This window comes from Camelus ferus, chromosome 20 (genome assembly GCF_009834535.1).
Source record: "Camelus ferus isolate YT-003-E chromosome 20, BCGSAC_Cfer_1.0, whole genome shotgun sequence".
Taxonomy (NCBI): Eukaryota; Metazoa; Chordata; class Mammalia; order Artiodactyla; family Camelidae; genus Camelus; species Camelus ferus.
In genome coordinates, this window is record NC_045715.1 from 25,798,663 (window position 1) to 25,824,065 (window position 25,403).

Genomic DNA, 25,403 nt, shown 5'->3' on the forward strand with positions numbered 1-25,403 from the left:
GGTTACATGAAGTGATGTGATGTAACTTATAATATGGAAGGAGGACCAGAAAGAGGCCTAGAAAGAGAACATGATAGCAGAACTACCCATGGAGGCAGGAAATCCTCAAGAGGGAGAACAAGATGGCAAGGCCAGCCCGAGTCCAAAGATAAAGGAAATGAAAGAAGACATTATGGCTGCATGATTATTTACTATCCACCAACCTCACTCACTGATAAATATAGCCAATGTCCTAGATTCCAGCCACTAAGATGAGCATACTATCGATACATTAGAAAAAGCCACCATCCACTAAGTGTGATGAAAATGAAGGGTTAAAAGACAAACAGGATCACCATATCATGGTCTGTCAATCTGAAAGTCTAGTTAACTCCAAGACAGTGATGAGGGGACTATAATTTTCATCCAATATCAAATACATCTGGAGGGGGCAGGCTGGTCACTGAAACAGATCCAAGAAAAAAGCTGTCACCTCTGGAAGCTTCAACTGAATTCTAGCATCTTTAAGGTTGAGAATTTTGAGTGTTGGAAAAGAAAAAAACTGGATAGACGTTATACTTCAGTTCCTAATATTAGGTAACAGGTGGGACACGTGGCCTCTCTAGAAGATCAAGGGCAAAAAAACTTTTACAAAGGTTCTAGACAATGCAAATACTGCGTGGTATATGTACTAGCAGATAATAATCCTTCAACAGTTGAAAAAAAACAGAGATAATAGCAAGACTTCCCATTAGTAATCCAGCTAAATGACACAACTTAAAAGACCTAAGACTGACTACTAAGCTACGGGGAAGAGAGCGTTCTAAGTTCAGTGGATTTCTAGACTATTTCTAATACTAGGCATATGGAAGACATTCAACAAAATATACTCTTTACTGGTTTAGTCTTCTTAGTGTCAATTCTTCTGCTTAAGAGGCTTACCCCTCCCCACCCCTCATACCAAATAATCCCTCAAGAAAAGCCCATTAGTCTTATCAAGGAAGTGTACTTTTTTTTTTTCCAGAGAGGAGGTATTTAGGTTTATTTATTTATTTAGTTAGTTTTTTGATGGAGGTACTGGGGATTGAACCCAGGACCTCATGCATGCTAAGCATGCACTCTAACACTTGAGCTATATCCTATCCAAGGAAGTGTATCTTTTGATCACAGAAAATTAATGATTTCAATACAGCCTACTTGTCTTTAAAAATATATTATACTAAACAAAATGAGGCTTTACTAACAAATACACAGAGAACACAAAAATGTAAAAAACTCCTCCAATTATGCCAAAAACCCACATATCTGACATTATTTCCTTTAGAATTCATTTGGGCAGAAATGATAGAACTACAACAACAAAGTCTGCTTTAAAACAATTCTGTTGACGCATAAATTTTAAAAGATTTACATAGTATTTAATTTGGTAATTTGATAAAATAGAAAATTAAATCATATGCAACTTTCAACTTTTAAACTTCTACTTCAGGTTCAAAGTCACTTTTTTGGATATTTCATACATATGTAACTGTTTCATATGTCACAAAAGAGTATTTTTGCTTTTCATAAACCCAACTGTCTTGTAAGGAGTTTAACTGAGTGCTCCCCTAACTGGACCATACATTCCTTGAGGAGTATATTCCCAGCTCCTAGAAGGCAAATTGCATAAAACAAGAGTCCAACAAATAGTTGTTGAATGAATGAATGATGTTGCCAATATGCGGCTCAGAATAGTTCCCTTGATCTAGGGGTGAAATCTTAGTAGGAACATGGAATATTTTATAAATATTGATTAAGTTTTGGATAGGACCTGGAGATTAGCAGAACTGCTCTGCCTAACAGAGGGAGAAGAATTTGGAAGTTCTAAGGGGAAATTCTGGAGAAGAAGGTAGCCAACAAGCCTGGGCTCTTAGAGTTGGAATTGTCCAAGAGGAAAATACAGACAGCAGCACTGCAGGGAAGGCCAGGAACCTGCTTGTGCTTCTCCCTCCTCCACTGCCACACCCTCCCTGGCCAGATAATTCCTCTTAATCTTCACCAGCTCCCATCCCTGAAAAAGGTCAAAGCTCTCTATTAAATATTCTCCAATACTTATACCTTCTTTATAGCACTTATCACATTAGAATTTTACAACAATTTGTGTGCCTACTTAATTACCTGGCACCCCTACTGGTCTATACACCCCACGAAAATGGGAACCTGCCTATTTCTTACTCATCTGTGACTACCCAGCACCCAGCACAGTGCCTGACTCATTAAATATTTTTCAATGAATAAATGAAAAATAATATCTAATACAGATTTTTAAAGGCATTAATAATGGATGGATAATGTTAAACCTTTCCTTCTCTCTCCCAGTGAGAGCCTCAGAAAAGTCTACATCAGTCTCTAATACTTCTGTTGGAGAGGACTTTATTGGAGGAATCAGACGGTGTCTTGAGTTTCGTATCTGGGACAACATGATACAACACAACTTTGGCATTTAAAGAGAAAAGAGATCAGAGGCCAGAAGAGCTATGAAGAATTAAGTCCTGGGACTGGGATTTCTCAGATAGCCTGGGAGAAGTTTTGAACTTCCAAAACCATGGAATTGGGAGATCTGAGGTACTCTTACCTGGACTGCATGGACCGGAAGACTCCAAATGACCCCTGGGCTACACATATATAAACTAGACCCTTAAAGGCTCACTTAAAAACACAGATCTAGGCAAGAAGAATATTACCTATGAGCTTCAATGGAAGGAATAACAAAAAAAGCAAAACTCAATAGGAGGTTAAATAGTAAATTAAAAACAAATTATGTTCTTAATAATATTTCATACCCTTATAAATACTGTAAACTTACAACAACGGAAACTTTTTTCAAATTCTGTTCTTTCAGGATAATTAAAATACATTATTATAATAAAGGTTACATGACTGTTTGTAAATCTTCTTTAGTCATCAGATTAAATTATCCCAAGAATCAATCAATTAATTAATGAGCTAAGTCAAGAAACAGTCACTGAATGCCAACTCTGGGCCAGACACTGGACTAGGAATGGGAAACCATCAATTATTCAGTCTGCTAAATGTAATTCCAAACAGATGATATACTTCTGTAATTTTATAATATTACATAACACATTGCAGTTACAGATAACTTCATTTCAACACGCTTCCTGAAACTACTATATATGTGACACAATACAAGGTGTACGTGGGACAAAAAGATGGCCAAGCTCTGCCCTGAAAGAGCGAGTGCTCCAATACATACATTTAAAAATTGTCTAAATAATCCAATCTAAGAGCTTTATACTTATAAGTTAATTGGATGGAGGTTAAAAAAAACTGAAGAAAATACATCACTGTATCTACCTGTTTTCTTCTTATAACAGATGGTACAGCTTGATGAAAATACATTCTTAATCATACTAATAAAAAGAAACCATATGGCATTGAACCTTTTCAGCTCTAAGAAGGTGAATCTCAGAGTAAAATCCTTGGACAAATATGAATTAAGATTTATGGTTAGCATGATATATGAGCTACATGATTTGCCATAAAGAGGAGAAGGAGCCAGTCCCACGTGTCAGACTTTTCAGTGAAAAGCAATCCCACAACTATTAAGAGATTCATGACATGTCTCTCACACAGGTACTATAGACAACTCCACAAATCCTGCAATGTTTTTTCCCCAGGCCAAGGAACTTATCTAAACCACACAATGACTAATTCAACCCCTCTCAAAGGGACGAACTTTTCCAATAAAAGAAAAATAAATGAAATGCCAGCTACTTTAAATCAAGCACTTAACTAACGTGTTGCTACTTAAATTGCACAGATAAATATTCTGGCCTAAGTTCAAGGGAAGCATGAATGTAAATGGGGATCCTAATGAATGAGCTCTATTTGGAGAATAGCTTTAAGATAAATACATTACTTTGCAGGTCTCAAAAAAAAAAAATCTTCTGATTTTGCTAAGAACAGGGCTTACATGTTGTTGGAAGTTACTAGAAAATCAACTATGCATTGTAATTTCAATTGATACACCTTCTTTACATATATTTCAAAACCAAGACAATACTGAATTCTCTCTCACACTGACACTACCCTGGGGTATTCCACAGACTTCAAGACTTTAAAAAAAAAAATCCAAAAATGAACATCTCCAGAAATAATGGGCATCCAGAACCTTGACTTTAGTGAAAGCAGCCAGCAGGGCACATTAGACTCCACTCTTGCTGCTGCAGCTGGGCCTGCCAAGTCTGTCAGTGGGCCAAATTAAGGCTGGTAAAGTTACAAATATGTTTTTCTTTTCAAAAGGATTAGGAGCCTCCAAAATATATTCATCTTGAAGTCTGAGTAACATTAAAGCTATGGGCAGTGCTACTAAATAGGAACAAAGACTTCAAAAACAATACTACTGCATTCCCCTCAACCACCCCAAACTGGGAATCTTTACTTATGTAATTGATTTGATTTAATGAGTGATGTGAAGTCCTTTCTCCAAGACAGAAGTATAATCTGCTGGTTAGCCATTCTTTTAAAAGAGACTATTGCTTATCAAAGTTCTGTTTCTTTGCATTACTGGTCAAAAGACAATTTTACTAAGGATGACACCCCTACGTCTAACTCACCACACCAGTTTTTGTTGCTGCTGTTCATTACCAGCATAAGCGGAGAGGAATGGCATATAGATACATGAAACACATATATAAGCATTACAGGATGTCCTCATTATTCAAGGACAACAGTTATCTAAAAAGGACTTTTTAAATCAATTCACTTAAAATAGAGATCAAAATTTCACACTGAATGTGGGAAAAAGGGTTTTCATTAAGTTAAAAAATTAAGAGATCAAATATAAGTGTATTTTATCTTCTATGTAACAAAATTTGAATAATAAGTGCAACTACATACAAACCAAAGTAGTAGCAGTAGTGGTGACAGCAGTAGTAAACAATTGTTACATATCTTTTGATACAGTTTTTCAAACATTTTCTAACTTCCCTGGCATAATTATAGTGAAAGAGATTCTTCCAAAAATACCTGAATATCATGAAATTTCCCTTAATTTTTAATAGTCAGATCCTTCTCTTGAAATGCCTAACATGTCATTATTTTGGTGGATTTTCTCTTCTTCAGTTGTTCACTGGTCAACGCTGCCAGAATTTCATTGCCAATGGCTCTGTGTGCAAGTCTGGCAGCAGTTCTTCAACATCACTCTTTTTGGTTTTATTAAATTTTTATCTCCTGTATTTTTGCAAAATCTGCCATTTGACTTTGCAATCAAGTACGATGATTTTATATCTTTCCAACAATCAGTGAAACATTATAACTAAAAGGATGGGCATGAATAGTATTCATCAGGGATGAATGTTTGAGTGGGAACAAATTTTACATGTGGACAGTTCAACAGTGAACATTTTTATATTATGACGACTTCTGTTTCCCTCAGCAACCTTTGTGCCCACATGGTATGAGATGATAAATAGTCAGATAACAAGGGTACCCATATATAAAAGGCCACAGTCATCACAGAAATACTTCTGTCTTCAGGAACTAGAAAAGTTTCTCAGGGGACTAGAAGCATATCCCAGAAGCACATACTAACATTCTACATTTTAATATTGCCTGCCTGCATATCCCATCAGCACAGTATAAACAGACTGAATAAAATGATACCTAGTACGCATCTCACCCTTTGGAAATGATTTTAATCTGGCACCACTCACTAAGCATAACAGCAAAATTGAAATCTTGACTTATTAATTTAAGCATCCAAATTTATATCTGGCAGCTGCCAGGATCTGGATCTACTGAGGGAACTAAGTGCTTTTAAAAGATTAAAAAAATATGTAGCATATGGACATTATCCTATGAAGTGTGTGTGTGTTTTGATCATCCTGCAGTAAAAGCTATTCTGAAGTCCAGAATAAAACAATTTTTTAAAAATCTTTGAAGATTCACAAAAAAACAAAGATAATGCCACAACTTGATAGAGATGGAAAGGACAGTATTACTGTGTTTTAAAAAACCTTTAGAGTCAAACAGACCTGGGCTTCAATCCCAGATGTTGCCATCTAGCTGTGAAATTGTAAGTTCATTACGCTCTCCAAGTCTCACTTTTCTCATTTGTTAAATACAATAGCTGGACAATAATGCTTAGTTCCCAGGTAAGACCAAATGAAATACTTAAAGTGTCTGGGAAATTGAGGGTATTACCTATGCTACAAATCATATCTAAGCTAATAAACAACAACTTTCCTCCTTCTTCCAGGCATTATGACAGTATATAAGCTTCCAAAAGTCTCTGATGAGGCTTCATCTGTCTATCAAAACAAGGTTATGATATCATTATGTGGACTTTGTTAGAATCCCTTGATAAAGACAGAATTATATACAAAACTTCTAAGAAGCAATGATGTCACACACCCAAGCACATATCTGCCAAGCCTTACATCTAAGAGGGAAGATGTTACTTAGATATATCAATGGGTTCTTTCCCAGTGACATATGATATTACTGTCTTTGAAGCTAGACATACATGTGTTAAAATCCTAGATCTTTCTGGTTTTGAGATCTCTGGCAAAGCAGAGATCTGTAAAGCTCTGTAAAAAGATAATAATCAAACCTATCTTCAAGAGCTGTTTTAAGAACTTAATCTTGTTCTTTAAGCTGTTTAAGAACATAAAACAATTTATGTAAAAGTACCTAGTACTCAGAAGGCATCCATCTTATCACCAACACTCCACAGATAATGTCATTTTAAAAATAAGACATCTACAATTTGTATTTTAAAAAAACAAACCCAAAATGTTTCAAGGATCAATATGTGATTCAGAGACCTTCAGACCGACTCAGATTCTGCAGGGTATGTTTTAAAACACATTATGACAGCAATAAAACACATTCCAAAGGTCTGTTCCTAAGATGTCATATCTATTGGTCATTTCTTCTCAAAGATGACAACATAAATAACAAACCGATGAACTCAATGGGATAACAGTCAAATAATGAGTACTGTTCAATGACAATGTTCAAAATAATCTCTCCAATGACCAAGCAACTGACAAGTCTGCAAACATTGCATCATCCTTCTAGATAGGATGTGGGCAATGGCAATAAGCACCATCTGGGCCATATTCTGTTTCAATTAAACCTACTGCTTTTTCTTAGTTTGCTTTCTTTCTAGATTCTGGGCACACACATAGGTTTACGTAACTTTTATATTTAAAGATAAGCCCTAGGATCTGTTTTCAAGAACTGTACGAGAGTCAGAAAATAGCTACATCTTGTTCATAGTTAATAGTCATGTCAAAAAAGCTGTTTTCACATCCATTTTAAAATGGCAGTGGTGGTCAAGGCAGTGGTGCCAACATAAGACAAAAACAAAAAGCAGAAAACAGTACCTGGATGTGAGCAATTATTATTACTGTCCAGGAGCAGTTTTCTCTACACTCCTCTTTTGGGTCTTTGCAGTCTTCACTTTCTTGCCCCTCCCATCTTCTAATGCACAGGACTAGCCCAACACCCACTCACCCCTCAACCACTTATTTCTCTGAACCTAAGCAACTGAATTTCACCAGGGAAAACCACACCAGGCAGATGGCCTCACTACTGACAGATCATGCTGACCAGTCTCAGTCATCCTGGCCTGCATGATACAGTTTCCCCAAAAGCACGTTCTCCCACTGTCTGCAACACCTATTTCCTACCTTTCTCCAAGCCACTCAAACCTCCAACTTCCCTCTCACGCTCAGCTGAGGATTTTGTTCCATTCATCCTAAAGAAAAGAGAAGCCATCACACTGGCACTCCAGTCTGGAATGGGATTAGTCTTCTCTTTCTTTCCTCCTTCCACACAAAATTAAGGCATCCCTTATTTCTTTGACTATCTTTTTATTTCCCTCTTCAACTTCCCTACTGATCTCCCTGCTTCTACTCCCACCACCTCAATGCAGTCCCCACAAAAAAGACAAGGTCTTTTAAAAACTTGTATCAGATCATGTCACATGCTTGCTTAGCACCTTCCCAGGGACTGCACTTTCAATAAACTACAACCTCTTTAATGTGGCCCCCCGGGGTCCTGAACAACCTGGTAATTACCCACCTCCTCCTCTACCTCACCACTGTTCTCCAGCCACACTGACTTCTTTTTATTTCCTTACACAGGCCAAGCTCTTTCCCTTCTCAGTGCTTTCCTATTTGTTTCTGCTCCAAATACTTTCCCCTTTTGTCTTTACCTACTTAATTTCTAATCATCACTTAGGTCTCTACTTAAACATCACTTCCCTCAAAGACCTCCCCTGGCTTGTCCGACTGAAACTGCGTTCTGCTTTGGCACTAATGCTCACTTTTATTTCTCCTTCTTTGTATTTATCATAGCCTATGATTCTTCCTCTACTTGTCATTATTTTGTTTAACATCTGACTCTCCTACTAAGCTATAAACTTCAAAAAGGGAGGGGATGTATGTTTAAAGCTCTCCACTGCAGCTCCAGTACCCAGCATGGTGCCTGTCATGTAGCAGACATATGATGAGTATTCGCTGAATAAACAAAGAAAAAATACTTTTATTTCATTTGGGAAGATCAAGGAAGATTTCCTGGAGGAAATGGCTTTTTAGCTTACTAAATGAAGGGACAAGATTTCAGCAGTAGAGATCAAAGAACATTTCAGAAAGAGGAAATTGTTTGCAACCAAATGTTTGGTACTAGTTAGAGATGTTGTAATTCAAAATCCAAAACAATTCTGGCACCAAGTGTAAGATAAAAATCTCACTAGAGAAAAGTGAAGCAGATGAAATAGCAAAATGTCACCATTTATTTCTTAAGTAATAATTCTGCAACTAACTCAAACTGGCTCCCTCACACCTTCTCTCCACCAATGTCATCCACTTCCCAGCCTCCTAGGTTCTAAACTTTGAAGCTCTCTTTCACCCCCCCTTATTCAATCATTTACCAAGTTTGACTGGTTTTTCCTTTGAAATGTCTTTCACAGCTATTCTTTTTCTCCATTTTAACCAGATATCCTAATTCAAGCCCCCTTCACATATGGAGTTACTACAACCTTCTCTTAAATCAAGGTTTCTCACCGTTGGCACTACTGACATTTTCAGCTGGATGATTCACTGTTTGTTGTAGGGGGCTGTCCTGTACACTGCAGGATGGTTAGCAGCACCCTTGGCTTCTACCCACTAGAGGCCAGTAGCACTCTTGACTGTGACTGCCACAAATGTCTTCAGACATTGCCAAATGTCTTCCTGGGGAGCAAAACCACCCCTGGTTGAGAATCAGTTTCCCAGATGACCCCACAGGAAAAGCCCTCTAAAATTACCCAATCAAAATTCAACCCATCCTTTCAGGTCAACTCAAATTTCATTTTCTATGAAAACATGGATGCTTATCAACAAACAGATGAACAGTTGTTTTACTTTACAAATAATCAAAAATTTGCCAATAAAACAGATGAGAGACCATGGTTTACTTACCAGTTTGACAAAAGATTAAGAAATAATGATAACGCCCACTGTTGACAAGGATGTGGGGGAAAAGTACTATCATAATCTGCAGATGGGAATAAACCGGTACACGCTTTCTTTGGCATTTACCATTGTTTCACACTTGAATACGATCTTACATTTTCACTCTACTTATATGAAGAGAGAATCAGATACCTGTGCAAAGACATATTTATACGACTGTTCTATAATAATAAAACCGGAAACATTCTAAAAGTCCCGCAATAGGGGACTAGTTAGGTAAACATCAATATATTTAGAATATTGTGCTATTGTCAAAAAGGATAAAGCAGATATTTGTGTACTGACATGGAACAACAGCCATAATGAATATACGTATGTGCAAGGTTTCAAAATAATGTGTAGTATATGAAACCATTTTTATAAATAACATGTTTATGTATGTTTACACACAGGAAAGACTAGACAAATGTGTGTCAAAATATTAACACAATTTCTATATCCCCATCATATTTTAAATGTATAAAAGGAACTGTTCAATCTTCTTTTAAAATCTCTTGGGAAAGTCTAGCTTATGAATCCACACTTTAAATTTCTCAATTTACTTAAGGCAGGCTTATATATTTATTTACTACCTTTATTTCAGGCAAATATTCTGAGTTGGAATATTCTGTTCTGAGCCATTTTTACCCTGGAGAAATCAAATGGTAAAAAGGAAGTTTACAGAGAAAAATATATTTTTGTGCATTGCAGCTTACCGGTGTGATGCACCCATGAATCATACTGAAAATATGCCCCTTGAAATCAAAGAACACAGTGTTTATACAAAGAATGTTCCCCAAAGTTCCCCAATAAAGAAAAGTGTTTAATCAAAATATTTGCTGACAGCTGGTTAGTGCTGATTCTAAAGTAGAAAAGAAAATCAGTGTCACTGTAGACTTCCGTTTTGTGTACAAAAGCTGATTATGCAAATTAGCCCAAAATGGAGACTCATTATCTGTTTTACACTTCAAGTGCGATTTTAAGCACCATAGGTATATGTACACACACACATCCAGAACACACATATATTTCAACAAACCATGCACATCATCTGTTCAAAACTGGGAAACGCATGCATGCTTCTACAACATTAAATGGAAGGCAGATGGTAGGCACTGATCAACAGAAATAAAGTGAAATCCTTCTAAATCCTGCTCCCCCTAACATTCCTTCTAATTTTTTCTTTAGAAAGATATCAAGCAGTTCTTCATTACTGTTGATTTGCAACTTCAAAATTACAATAGGCAATGCAAAAGAGGATTTCAAAGAGAAAAAAAATGTCTTTTAGTACAGATTCTCTTTTATAGTCTTAGGCAGGAGATAACACTAACTTTGAAACTCACAGCTTACTGTAGTTTTATCAGTATCTAATGTGTAAATTAGCTCTTTCTATAACTGGAGGTTTAGCTTTCAAAATACATAATTACTGATCATTTTAGCCTGCATCACATTTCTTTTGCAGGGTGAAATGAACTAAAACAGCTGTTACATCCTAATAGCTTCATAATGTGCATAGAATTTCTATGACTATTAGAAATTAAACCTACAGCTTCCTATCAGGCAGAATATATTCATGTGTATATACGACCCACATTATATTGAAGAATAATTACTAACTTATGAAATTGTAATTTGAAACATAATGAAGTAACGCTGCTAGAGAAAATACTGCAACTCTTAAATGAGGTCAAAACTGCTGGTCCACATCGATCGGTTCCTCCACCTTTCCTCACATCAATAAAAATACTTTGGACCAAAGGAAGTCCAAGTGTTCATGCTACCACCATTCCTTGCAGGGATCGAGCCCTCTATTTTCATACTGGGAGATAAATTTTTAAAGGTGAACCAAGTCTGGCACTCTGCCCAGAATTCCTGGCAGCCAACAAGCAATCTGGTTTTACTTCTGGTCCACTGTCGCCTGAGCTAACCTTGTATCTACAGAAAGCACTCTGATCTAGGGAACTTATACCATTTATAATGATGGCTGAGAAAGCTCTGATGATTTTATTAACCATGGGACTTGTACATACAGTTCTCTTGAAGCATATTTTCTGTGGAGAGAATAAAATATTCCTATTTCCTAGTATCTCCTTCTAACATTGGAAATAACAGCAGTGTTAAAAGGATTTTTTCAGGAAAAAGTGATTATTATCCAGGCACCTGCCTTCAGGGATGTTGGAGGGTTAAAGAGATACAACAAGATATCTAATGAGCACCTACTATCAAAGAAGTATAAAGTGAGGTCTGGGAACCACAAAATAATTAGAGAGGTATACAAGATATATTATGTAACTAATGGCTAAATTGGGTGATTCAAGACGTAAATATTATGAAAGGTCAGAGCAATCAATGCTACGCAGTGTGGGGTAAAATTTGAATATACATAGGCCTAACTCTCCACTGAGAGAATTATTAACTACTTAGCCAGTATCTTTTTAGATTAAACCATTTTCAAAATTAACAGGATTGGAAAATAACTATGTAATTCACAAATAAATCTGTGTCCAAGTTTTGTGTTTATTTGTTTTATACCTCCAAGATCTAGTAGTCCTTCCTTCCTCTCAGTCTTCTAAAAAGCAAAGTCAGTGAAGCTTTACTCCACTGATGTAATCTTGTTATTCACTCCAGAAGCTGGGATCTCTGTGGTCCTGGAAGCTCCAGCACCATTTCCACTAATTACTGGGTTCCTGGTCCCAGTTCCATAGCTCACCTTTGCCTCTGCTCCCTATGCTGAAGGCCCATGGCTCATATTAAGGAGCCTGGAGCCCCAGATGGCTTTGTGTTCTACTCCTTGCTTTCTACTTGATGGACCCACAGTCCCATGACCAATAGTTCAGTACCTGGCTTTCTGGTTCAGGATTTCTTAAGTCCCAAATAACGGTTGGGAGAGGTGCAGTGTCAAAACAGATTCTGAAAGGAGATCTTGAATAGGAAACAGATATACTGATGTTAATTTCCTTACAGGCAGCATGTACCCAACAATGAAGTACCAACAAAAATGTATTATTTTTCTATGCAAAAGACACATGACTCAAATCCTGGCTCCCAAATGAGGGATTTTTTTTTTCTTCACTTCTTGGGAACTTTTACTATTCTCTGAATATTATTTGTGAAAATTAACCTAATTTATGGTTCTTCACAGGGAATCTAGTCTTGTTGAAAGAAGTTTAAAAAAACATGTAACTTTAACTAAAACCAATCCCCAGATACCTGAAACAGTTTTACAGGGTAAAACAAAGAGAGAACTGTCAATCACATACAGTCTCTGAGCTTAGGGACATAGGTAGGAAGTATGGGCAGATAGTTGGTAAGTAGACGATTTTGACTGGTGAGACCAGAGTATTTTTGATAAGAACAAAAGATGAAGCTAGAGAAAAGACCCAATGATGGAGAGCTATGGGTGAAGAGTTTAGATTTGGCCACGTCCACTGCAGATTCTGCCTTTGGGAAGAGAATACAGAGCATCCTTCCTCTCTTATTTTGCCTGCTCAACCCCTTGGTCCCTTAAGATTCAGTTCAAATCCTCTCTTCAGCAGGACCTCCTGTAACTCTGCTCTGGCATACCCTACACAGATCTTCATTATTGCACTTATTTTACTTTATCTATGTTTTGAAATTTGGCACTCCTATTATATCATGAAATTCTTGAGAGGAGCAACTGTGTCTTGTTCACCCTTTTATGCCTGGCACCTAAACTAAGTGCCTGCAATATAGCCAGTATTCAATAAATATCTGTTTGTTGAATGAATGTATGAATAAATAAGTCTGTAAGTAGCAGGGTAGTAGCGGAGAAAGAGAAAGGGGAAAAAGGATGTTTGATGATCAACTAGGGAGTTACTATCTGAACTTAATCCTGGAACTAATCGCTTGGAAAGCAACTGTTACCACCACCAAATATAGCTCTTGCCCTTCCAGAATGAAAAACAGACAATGGCTGTTTGTGGCAGTAATAACAGGTCATTAGTGTTAATAACATCATCTCACATTTATTAAAGGATACTAATTTATATTCTAAAATTGTAAAATAAAATGCAAAGGAAAAGGACAACTCTGTTCTATTTTCTTATGTTCCAATTCCTTCACTACACACAAAAGCAGCTCAACATGTTATTATCCTTTAAACAAAATAAAATTAAAAAGCCTGGATTCAACTGAATAACTTAAACACAAACAGCCATGTCTCAAAGGTCTTACTGAATATAAAACACAGTAGATTTTTTTTTTGGCCTATTGAGAGAATTCTAGGTGAAAATAATAAATAGAAAATTCCTCAACTAAAAAAAAAAGTAATTCAAGATGTAAAGGGATCATGTGAAGAGAAATTCCCCAATATAAGAAACTTGTTTCTAAACACAAGTGAAGCAAAACAAATCAGGAGTTAAGAACATAAAGTTCACTCGGTAATAATATAGTCTAAAGTGATCTAATGGGGAACTAAGAGGCAGGAAAGTTCAAAGCTCTACTGACAAACTGACAAACCATACCTACAGAAAGGATTGCCACAACCCCTTTGAAGCATTTTAAAAGAGAAAACTTCCCCAGTTGTTTATTCTCCTCCTCCTCCTCAGTATCCTCATCATCCAGGTGGCTCTGCCCAGCACAAGCAGAGTATGGCCACACTGGGAGGGGCTCTGTTTCATTCCTGGAAACTGCTCCTGCCAAAGAGGCAGCAAGAGCTTCTCCAGGCTCCACGTCTCCCCCTGCTCTAAAGCAGAGATATTTCTTCACCTCACACACAGCCTGCAGAGGGAACGCAGGACTGTGACGTTAACTCTGTAGTCAGATAGACCTTATCTTCTCCAAAGTTCAGTTTTCTTGTTTGTCAAATTAAGGTAGTTAGTGGTATTTCTCTCCCAGAGCTATTGTGAGAATCATATAAGGGAACAACCTATGCCTGGCCCACAGGAGATACTCAATAGATGTTAAACTGTTCCCTTCCTGTCTCTCCTCTGAGGTCCTGAAACCCTCTCTTTTTTCCTCATTCCTCCTTTCTTCTGCTCCCTGATTCCTTATAAATATTTAATGGCTCTATCTCCTTTGAGTTACTTTCCTATTTATTTCAAAATTCCAAAGGAAGATTTAAAAAAAAAAGAACTTTATTGTATGAAACTGAATAACTGTACTACAGAATCCCACGTATCTGTGATTCTTGGCAGATGACTGTCAAGGGCTGGCCAGCACCTGAATAGACTTCTATGAACTTCAGGCATAATTAATGCCCCACATGAGTAGAAAGACTTAAAAAAGTACAAATAGTTTCACATATTATTTCACAAACTACAGTATTCAGAACAATTTATATTTAAATATGATTTTATATTTAAAAAAAGCAATTTCAACCGCTCTTTAGCCCCATGTAAAACTGTTATGATTTAGTGACACCATGTGGCTACATTTTGCTTTGCACTCTTAGAAAAAAACGCTCTGTCTGCAGGTTGCTCTGTGTTAGTTCAATTATGATATCAAAGTTGTAGGTGGGGATACAATTCAAACTAAGTACGAACTAAAATGATTACTTTTTAAAAGTGCAACTGTTCCTTCTTCCTCTACATCTGAATAAGGAATTTCTTGAATTCTGAAGACATCAATCATATAAGGAAAGTAAAAGCTCAGCATAATTCTAGTTATGATTCTAAATCATCCTGGTAAACCACTGAATAATGTAAAAGTGCCTGCCTTTAAAAGTAAACAAATAAATCAATGCCCAAATATGGGATCAGGGGGAGAACAAAAGAGAAAAGATAGAAGACACACATGCTCTTGTACAATGTTAATATCGTAGAGAAAGAATGCTTCCATAAATAGCAATGTTTATTTTCTCATTTGTTTTATGTCTTGTAGATCTATAGCACTGTTAGGTACTACAATTTAATGAAAATGGGTAAAAAAAAAAATTATGCTGCATCTAATAATGGCAGGGACGAGAGAGGACCTGGAATGTACAGCAGCAATAAAAGAGATTAAAGTGCCCTATTCCAAAAAAAAGTACAGTTTTAGTATTCATCTAATGAGGCCTCCTACGGTAGACCAGTTACTCCTGAATAACACTCAGTGTACACCAAAGAAAGCCTAAATATCTAAAACAATGGCCAGAGAATATCACTCTCTTCATCTCAGCTTAAAACACCCAGGTGCCCTCTCAGGCCTTCAAAGATCACCTATTTTAAACAAGCACTTTTCGCCTCTTGACCCTGGTCACTATCACAGTACCATTTTCAACACTTACAATTACCTGATATGCTCTTATTGTTTATTTACATCTGTTTCTTCCAAATTCTATGACAGCAAAAACCTTGGCAGTTTTCTTCGGTGTTACTGCCTCAGTATCAAGTAAAATGCATAGCACAATTAGGAGCTTATTTGTGAAAAGAGTAATGAATGAATAAACAGATGAATAAATGAAGAAAAATCTATTTTCTTAGCTGGTAAAGCACATTTAAGTTTCTTGTTATAACTGAAAGGAGAACTGTTCAAGTGAGATGTTTATCATCATTTATGACCTCTAACGTGACCACTGAGACCAGAAGACAGACCAGCAGATGCTCCACAACTCCCTTTTCTTCAGGACAAATTGTCACATTATACTTTCTCATCTAAGAGAAGAAGAAGGAGGAGGGAAGGGAAACTACAATAATTAAAACACTTTCACTAAGAGTCATCAAGAAATCAATGGAATAGAGTATATGCTAAAATTTAGCACATGATAAATACGGCGGCTCTCATTAGTGTGATAAGGAACAATTATTAAATAAGTGATCTCAGTCAACTGATTATCCCTATCTGAAAATATACATGAAAAATATTCTGGCTGGATTAAATATTTACATATAAACATAAAAATAGCAAGGAAGAAAAAAATTTATAAAAGTCTAACACTCTTTAACAGAGTGGGGAATACCTTTCTAAACATGGTATCAGACCACCAGAAACCATAAAAAAGACTAACAAATTGGACCTCATTCAAACATAAAATTCTATATGGTAAAAAGTATCAATAGAGCACTAAAAACACAATACATGATAGCACTAAAAACACAATACATGATAGGCAAAAAGATAATCATATATACATATACATATACCTATCTGTATACGTACACACATATATATGACATTTATATATATAAATAAAGATGTACATACCAATACGAAGTTCTCACAAGCCAAAAACAAAAATATAATCAGCCCAGAAAGAAAACATGCAGAAGACAAAGATAGACTTTTTATAAATGAGAGACAGCAAATGGCAAGTATTGTAAGATACTCTACTTCACTGATGATAAAAAGAAATCCAAATTAAAATAAGACAATTCTTTATGAATCATAAGTCACACTGGCAAAATGTTGACAATGCCTGTGTTGGTGGGGTTGGCAGAAGGGGCGTTTCTATGTGCTACTGGTAGAAACTCGGTATAGCCTTACCAGAGAGCAAGCTTTATCAATATTAAAAATATATACTACATTATAATTTTACAATAAAAATGTCATAAAAAGACATTTCCATTTTGATAATTAAAAACAAAAGGAAAGGAAGAAAGCAGCTCAGTTTTGTGCTGAGTACATCCCCCCTGTGGTGCGCCACGTTCTGAACCATAAAGTCGCCCCTTTCTCATTATCCTCTCTGGCCTCGTCTTCAGTAAACTGTGCTCCTCCTGATTCTCCTTTGATCTCTCAGACCAGCCCATGCCATCTACTCTTTCCTTCCTTCTCTCAATAGGTATATCCTTACGGATGTTGCTTTTAGGCCTGCTATTCTTCTCCCTCAACTCCCAGTTTTTACACTAAGATCACTTTTGTAATTCCAGCTACCAGCCACATACAAGCTATCTTTTTACCCATTCACATCCATGTTGTCAAGTCATCTCATATTTCAGCAATATTATACAACTGCCAAATTATCAGCACGATACGAGAAAAAGCCAGAAAAAATTTTAACACTCTCAGGTCACTCAATATTTCCATCTTTATTAGTGTTTTTGTTCAGTCCTAGGCTCTACCATCCAAGAAAGCCATGGAAGGACTTGAAGAGAGTTTACTAGACAGCCAAGAAGACAGCATAAAGGTTGGGGAGTTTATGAGTAAAGCAGAAATTGCCATTTCCTGAAAAAGACAAAGCTGATGAGACATAAAATGGTTCTGAGTACCATATGAAAAATTGTACCAAAACTGGCAAGTCACTTTTTTTCATCCATAGTTGGGGGCTAGAGGGTTGTTATTAGTCTAAGCTTCTGGCTACATAGAGCAGTTCCTACTTAACCCACAATGCATTATCCCTAATAAGGGCCCAGAAAGAAATGACCATTTCCTGACCGTTGTTACTGTGGTTGTAACAATCACTCTGGCTTTGAAGCCTGGAGTTATCCTTACTGCCACTAGATCAAGTCCACTATCTTGGTGAGGGGAAATGCTGACCAGATTACATTCCAAAGGATATATAAATGGCAAGTTTTATGTTATATATATATTTTTACAACAATAAAAAATGGTTTACCAAAGCAAAAATACATGAAAACTGCTGGAATCATACAAAGGGGAAGGTTATCAAGACAAAGGAACCATGTAAGGCATGTGTGTAGACTGGCAATACGGAAAAGTGCTGAACAGACCACGCTCCTGAGATAAGGAACAGTTTTGTCATACTGGGAGCCACCATGGCCGCAGAGGATGGCAGGGATTGCTGTTTCTCTGAAGGCCAACCACCAGTTCACAGTCTCAGAATGTAGGAAAAAATCATAAAAACAACTATGTACTGGGCCTGTACTTTGGGCCCAGCACTGTGCTCAGTACTTGTACACACGCTCTGTCATCTAACCCTCCACAGCAGACCCCAGGAAGGGCAGTTTTATTCCTGCTTTTCACTGGCGTAGAAATGAGGGCTCGGAGAGGCACAGCTTTACTAAGATTACAACGTCACTGCTAGATGAAACCAGGATTCGAGAAGAGCTTTAATTCCGCAGCCCATGGTTTTTCTACTGCACGATGCTGATTTACACACAGTTCAGCCTAGACTCAGAGAGAAGGCTGGATAATCTCACACCTCTCAATTCACAGAGCATCTCTTCTTTTGTGAATATATTTGATGTAATCTTTCATCAATGCATGACACATCCTTCAGGATTAACCTCAAAATTCAGTTTCCCGAAGAAAAAAACAGAAAGTAACCTTTGCAAACAGTACAGAACCATTTATTTACTATTCCAGAGAGTTTTCCAGCACTGATACACATTTTAACAAATACTTGGATAAAAAGCACCACTGAATATATATACATATTAATATTGAACCAATCTCTCTTCATTACCTGGTCAATGCCTTGACCCCAAACCTATGCAAACATTTTAGAGTACCTACTGTATACAAGGTCATAGCCTGAGTACCATGCAAGAATACTAGAAGATTAGAATCCATACTCCTTGCTTCCAAGAGCTTGTAATTTCAGTATCAGAGGCAAGACAAACACACAAAGGACACTGAAGAACAAAGGTGACATACAAATGTGCAAATTAATGAACCTAATGCAAAATGACTGCTTATGTGATAAGGAAATAAAGAATTTATATGTGCCCAGTGAAGTTCCTGGAAGAAGTGTATTCAGAACACTGTTTAGGTAGTCAATAAATGATTGTGAAGAAACGCAAAGCTAAGACATCCTTGGATAATCAATAGGGACTTATTAAGTTCATTTTCAAATACTACCAAAATTCCAATCTATTTCAAAAGGCAGAGTTTATGAAGGAATGTAGTAATTAATACAATAAGTAAAGTTGTTATAAATCTTAAATTTCTTTTTCACTAAAATGGTTATCAAGACTCCTTCCTTTTCTGGTTATCACATATCACCTTTGCCCAGTTTTCCTTGAGCAGAGTTGGGGGCTGGCTATACCAAGACAAAAACCAGCCTCATGAATACATCCAGGCTCTACAACACATAAAAGCAACATCAACAAAGGCAAGGTCACACAGGGGAGACTAAATAAGCAAAGGGGAGTACAAATAATACCCATTAATAAATAAGAGAAATTATATTTCCTGAAAGCCAGACATCATGACTGAGGGTACGTCTCCCTCTTCACAGTAGTGTTAAGGTGGGCAAGCTTCTGTCATAGCTGGTATTACAGTCATGATAATTTGTTCTGGGAGTCATGCTCCTAGTGCTTCAAATTAAATACAAACACACAGTTCACGGGCCAACATCAGACATTTTGGTCATTATGCTGCTTATGTTTTAATCCGATACAACCATAATAACCTGAGTTGATGCAGACTCAATCCCCTCCTCCACTTCGGGGCTCCTCTTTCACTCTCCAAGTATCCCTACGCAGTTCTGAGATACAGAATCTTCACTCAATTTCTTGTCCCTCTCTTTTAAATCCACTCAAAACTCCTCTGATAAAAGAGCAACAGCCAGACTTGAGACACTTTAGACCTTCTTTGGGGAAATGAAATTGATTTTCTTCATTTCCACACAAGAGGATCCCTGGGTAACAATATTGTGTCTGGTCATACCCATAATAAAAAAAACAGAGGCAACATTCTTTACTGTCCCAAAGGCTGAAAGGTTTTGTGGAGTTCCTGTAGTGGAAATAAGAATTCAGCCTGATGCTGTTAGACCATGCATTTAATAGGTATAAGAGTGTCTTCTGACCAAAAGAGTAAGTGCTGGGGGGCATCCCCATCCGCTCAACTCGGTCACACCGGGATGTCAGTGGGGTCACGGGTAAGGGTGTGGAAGGGAGTGGGTAAGGCGCCAGCCTCACATGCTCCCTGGCTTACGCCCACCATACCCCTTTCCCTTCTCTTGCCACACCTAACTAAACAAACCAATCACTTTCTGCCTTTGATCTTCTGGCTTTAAAATAAAGAATATGTAAGGGAAACTTCCAAAGGGAAAATCACAATAGAAAAAGCACAACAGAGTTTCAGGGGGCTTTATCCACCTTTCCCAACTCCCAGATTCATTATTCATATTGGTTTTTCAGAATTTCAGAAAGAAAGCTTAAAAGACGGCTTATACCTAAGTAAGAACATGGTATTTTAGAACAACAGCTTACCAATACTTTTTAAAAACAAACTTACATGGAGCTGCAACATAAAACACAATAAAAGCAAAGATGATCTGGTTAAAGTGAGGGTGTAAGCCTGCAGCCCCACCAGCTCAGCCTCCCTTGCCCCAAACCCAATCCCACTATAAACACCGGCTCTGTCAAACTCCACTAAACACCCACTGACCTACAAAAAGAACACAGGTATTCAGAACGTGCACAACAGCATCCAAAAATCCCCTGGCCCTGATGATTTCCAGGAAAGTCTCCAGAAATATCTCTCATGGCTTCTATGGAAAGAACGCAGCCCCCAACAAAAACTCTGTTTTCAAGGTACAACATGGAGTTTAAAAAGCATTTCCACTTCTCAGTGTGCCCTGTCCCTTCTTGTTCATTTACATGACTACCACATAAATATGATACCAAACACTTTGGATAAACAGCTCCACAGTACACTCTAAATACTAAGATGCTTAATTTTCCATAGTTTCCCTAAATGTTTTAGTTGAGATGCATTTGGTAGCTGATATCCTAAAAAAACTCTTCTTCCATGAGACAGAAAAACCTAGTCTGTTTCTCTACATCCAAATCTCTTTAAACAAATATCAAAATCATTTATAAGCCACGAGGACTAACCTGCAGACACGGGCTGGAAAATATAACTTTTGCCAAGAACGACACAGATATTGTGAATGATCAATCACTCTGATCCAATCAAGTTCATCCATTGACACTTCAATGAAGTATGAATAAGACCTATGAATCAAAAGGAAAAAGGCAGAAAAAGGTACCATGTTAAAAATGACAGTACAAAGTTGTATCTTAATAAAGTGTTAAGAGGTACAAAAAATACACTATTCATGAATTACATCTTCTTCGTAACACCCAAATTGATGATGAAATCTGTATAGATCCCTTTAATACAGCATTCACCAAAATGTATTGAAATTATCCCTCTGCATGTCTGTCTGCCTTATTAGGTCACAAGCTGCTTAAGAACAAGGACCAGGCCACATTTATTTGCATATATCCAGGGTTTAGGATGGTGCTTGGCACATACCAGGCATGGAAGATATAACAGGACCAGAATGCCTTGCACACACCGTATTAGCAGATTAATAAAGCCATGACAGAGAGAAGACAGAGAACAGAGAAGTGTGCCTTCGCCCTTTACTTTCGCTGGCCTAGGTGCTCAGCGCTGCTCTCTCAGGAAGGAAGCCAACTCATACTGGTTCCTTGTAGAGGCCCGCTTATCTCTCTCTTCCTCCCAGTCTCCTACCATCCCACACACAGACGCAGCCTGCGGAAAAATAAATGACATGGGCAGAGAGATAATACGTGTTTCTTTTGGGTACAACTTAAAATCTGGCAGCTAATAATCTGGCAGTAATGAAAACAGCCTATCATCCTCCCCTGGTCAGCTACCCTGGACCATTACATGCTGGTCTCATACTGAACAAATCTATATTCCCCTGTCATAAGCCAAATTTAAATTTGAGATGCAGTTATTACTTGTACTGTAATATCAACAGGAACAATCTCAGAAGATTTAGGTGACCATAAATGTCAGCCTGCAACCAACAGTTGTGACCAGAAAAGGTCAGCTTATTTTGTGTCATCTCCTCATTTTCTGCTGTCCCCTCACTCCCATTCATTTTATTGCTCAGTCTCAGACTGGTTATAACCTTTTATTGAACCTCTTTGGGTTATCAGCAATGCAGGATATAATTTTACATCACATGTCAGAATCTTTTTGGCTTAAGATCCTGAATTTTTCACCTTTGCTTAGAATGATAATTCAGTGAGAAAAGAACTGGTACATGGTAAAGTTAAGTTCCCTGTGAAAGTAATGGACATACTAAAATAAAATGGCCTATAAATATTTAACATCTTGGAAATGATAACTACTTTTAGTTCCAAATGTACTAAACTTTTCTTATTTTTATACTAATTTCATTATTAATTAAATGAGTAAATACATGTAAAGCTTTTAGAACAATGTCTACTATTATTATTTATCAGAGACTCTTGGAAATAACACATGAATCAGTTCCATTTTGCCAACTAACCATCATATTGTATCCAACAAGATACGTATCAGGAAATATATTCTTAATAAAAAAGAAACAGATAGAGATAGCCTGGAGATAACCTCCAATACCCAGGCACATGGGAGATGCTGACTCCCACTTCATAAAGCTTCCCTCATACTTGGCTCAAATGGCCTGAAAGGACAGGGTGGTGGCCAGCAGTGCTAACCAGAGAAGTGACCTAACCAGCAAGATTCACAGGGTGTCATCACCATTACAATTAAGCCCTTCATGCCCAGACTCAAAAAGGCACTGAGTAGGGTCTAGGAGACCATACACCAGTGTCTGGGTATGTAGGATTTAGGTTAATGACAAGCAAAGGAGACTGTTCAGGTGGTGGTCACCCTACTGACCTGGTACTCTCTGCCATCATGGCTAAATCCTAGAAACCACAGTGGGTGAAAACATCAGCATGGCTAGAAAAGGAGACAGAATCTTTTTTTTCAAACATTTTTTATCGAGTTACAATCATTTTACAATGTTGTGTCAAATTCCACTGTAAAGCATAGGAGGCAGAATCTTGAAGCCACTATGGAACTGGTGGATTCTTAGGCTGAAGCCCACCAAAATTTTTTCACAAATTTCTTGTTTTGATACTGATATTTATCCACACTATTTTTCTTTATCCATAGCATAAAAATGTATTTTAAAAGTTATAATAATATCCAAATTTGAGGAATCAAATAATGGTAAGACAACCATTAAAAGTAACATTTTAGAGAAATATTTTTGAAAGAAGTAGAATGTTCACAATGTATTAAGTAAAAAGTGAAGTTACTTTTTGTACATCTGATTTTTATTTTGTAAAACTATGGGTGTTTTTTTCTATTTTTGTTTTTTAACTTTATATAATTTTTAAAGGTAGCTTTCCATTTACAGTTATTACAAAATACTGGCTATGTTCCCTGTGTTGTACAGGACATCCTTAAGTCTATCCTTACATCCAGATGTTTTATACCTGCCACTCTCCCACCCCTATACTGCCCCTCTCCCCTACCACTGGTAACCACTAGTTTGTTCTCTGTATCTGTGAGTCTGCTTCTTTTTTGTTATATTCACTAGTTTGTTGTATTTTTTGGATTCCACATATAAACTATGGTTTTACAAATTTTTGGGGTGTGTGTGTGTGTGTGTGTGTGACTATGCCTAACAAAAAAACACTGGTTAGATATATACAAAAATTAATAATAGGCAGTGAGGTTACTAGCAATTTTTATTTTCTTCTTTGTGCTTTTGTACTTTCAATGTTTTCCACAATAAACGCATATTCACTACTTTATTAAGTAGAAAAAAATCAAAAAAATGTTTAAGGAATACATCTTTTAACTTTTTCCCAAAAATTAAACTTCAAGAGAAATAACTGATGGCAAAGATATAAACTATCAAACCTTTAAAACCGAAGCAGATGACCACAAAGTTAGGCCATCTCAATCAAACACGTCAGTTTCTCTCCAAGTCATGCTAATGACTCACCGGCTATCTCGGTCCCACAGGAGGATCCGTATATGATTGATAATGGACGGCTGACCTAGCTTAATCTCAATGCCAGAACGGCAGTCATCGTCAATTGGGTGCCTAGAAAATCCATGATCCAAATCATAATTTTGAGTGTCACCATCTAATAAGGCAGACTTCAGCTCCCCTTTTACCACCTGGGCTCCATACTTCATAGTTGCAATGTTTTCTTCTGGTACTATAGTTAAAAATAGAAAAAGCAAGGTTAATGGTTACTTACTAAATTTTCCATATTTGGGAGAAAAAGATAAAATTTTAGCATTCCAGTTGATTCCAGTATATGTATTTATTTTTAAAATGGCAGAGACAAGTCTATGAAGAAAGGAAATATAGAATGTCTGTGAGGATTAAGATACCATCACAGTTTAAATTTAATGACACCATCACAACCACAAAGTGCCTGGGACTAATGTTACTAAGAAAAAGCTGTTAATACCGGAAAAAGCATGTACTAGGGCAAACAAATCAGCTCTGCTGAGTTCATAGTATTAATAGCTTTAATTTAATATCTACTATACAAAACAGCATGAAAATGACTTGTACCTGCCATCTGGACTGAGCACAAAATATAAAGCAAAGCAGACATGTCAGACATCTGATAAAACAACAGAAAGAAAAAGGTTCCAATACAGCAAAGCTGTTGGTCATACATGGACATGCTGAATCAATTAATCTAGTTAAAAAACAAGAATGTTTGAAAGAAGACATATTTTTTACTTTACTGGAGTATTTTTTAAAATAAAAATTCAGGAGGTGGGTATAGCTAGCTCAGTAGTAGAGCACATGCTTAGCATGCACAAAGTTCTTGGGTTGAATTCCAGTATTTCCACTAAGAAAAAAAAAAAATTCAGACAGTCTCTCATCAAAATCAATATTATGGTTATAATTAAACCCCCTCCCTTCTCCAAGATTTATTAAGAATTGATTAAGAATCAGTGGTTCCTGGGATTCTGGAGTCCTCTATGGAAATTTTGCTTCCCAGGTCTGGAACCTGTCTTCCAGGTTCTAACATTCCAAATCGACACTCTCTTCATGGAGAGACAAGAGGCAACATAAAGTAGATGTTAAGAGGCTGAGCTTCAAAGTCAGAGTTTAAATAATGGCACCACCTTAAACCAGGTGTATCACTTTGGGGATGCCACCTTCTCCAAACTTCAATTTCTCAACAGGGCAATGTCTACCCCTCAGGTATTTTGTTTATTTGTTTTAAGGATTAAATGAGATGATGTTTACAAAGCACAGAATAAGCTCTAAAAAAGATTGCCATTACT

At 37.0% G+C, this 25,403-nt stretch overlaps 1 protein-coding gene across 2 annotated transcripts in view; it reads right to left on the minus strand.

Moving 5' to 3' along the window:
- Positions 1–25,403, minus strand: part of BTBD9 (BTB domain containing 9) — a 206,959-nt gene that overhangs the window by 142,494 nt on the left and 39,062 nt on the right. For both annotated transcript variants that reach the window (XM_032462990.1, XM_032462991.1), the window contains 2 exons: positions 24,091–24,310; positions 21,164–21,283 (listed from right to left, as the gene is read on the minus strand). In XM_032462990.1, coding sequence (XP_032318881.1) covers positions 21,164–21,283; positions 24,091–24,310 — 340 coding nt within the window. The remainder of the gene's footprint in view (positions 1–21,163; positions 21,284–24,090; positions 24,311–25,403) is intronic.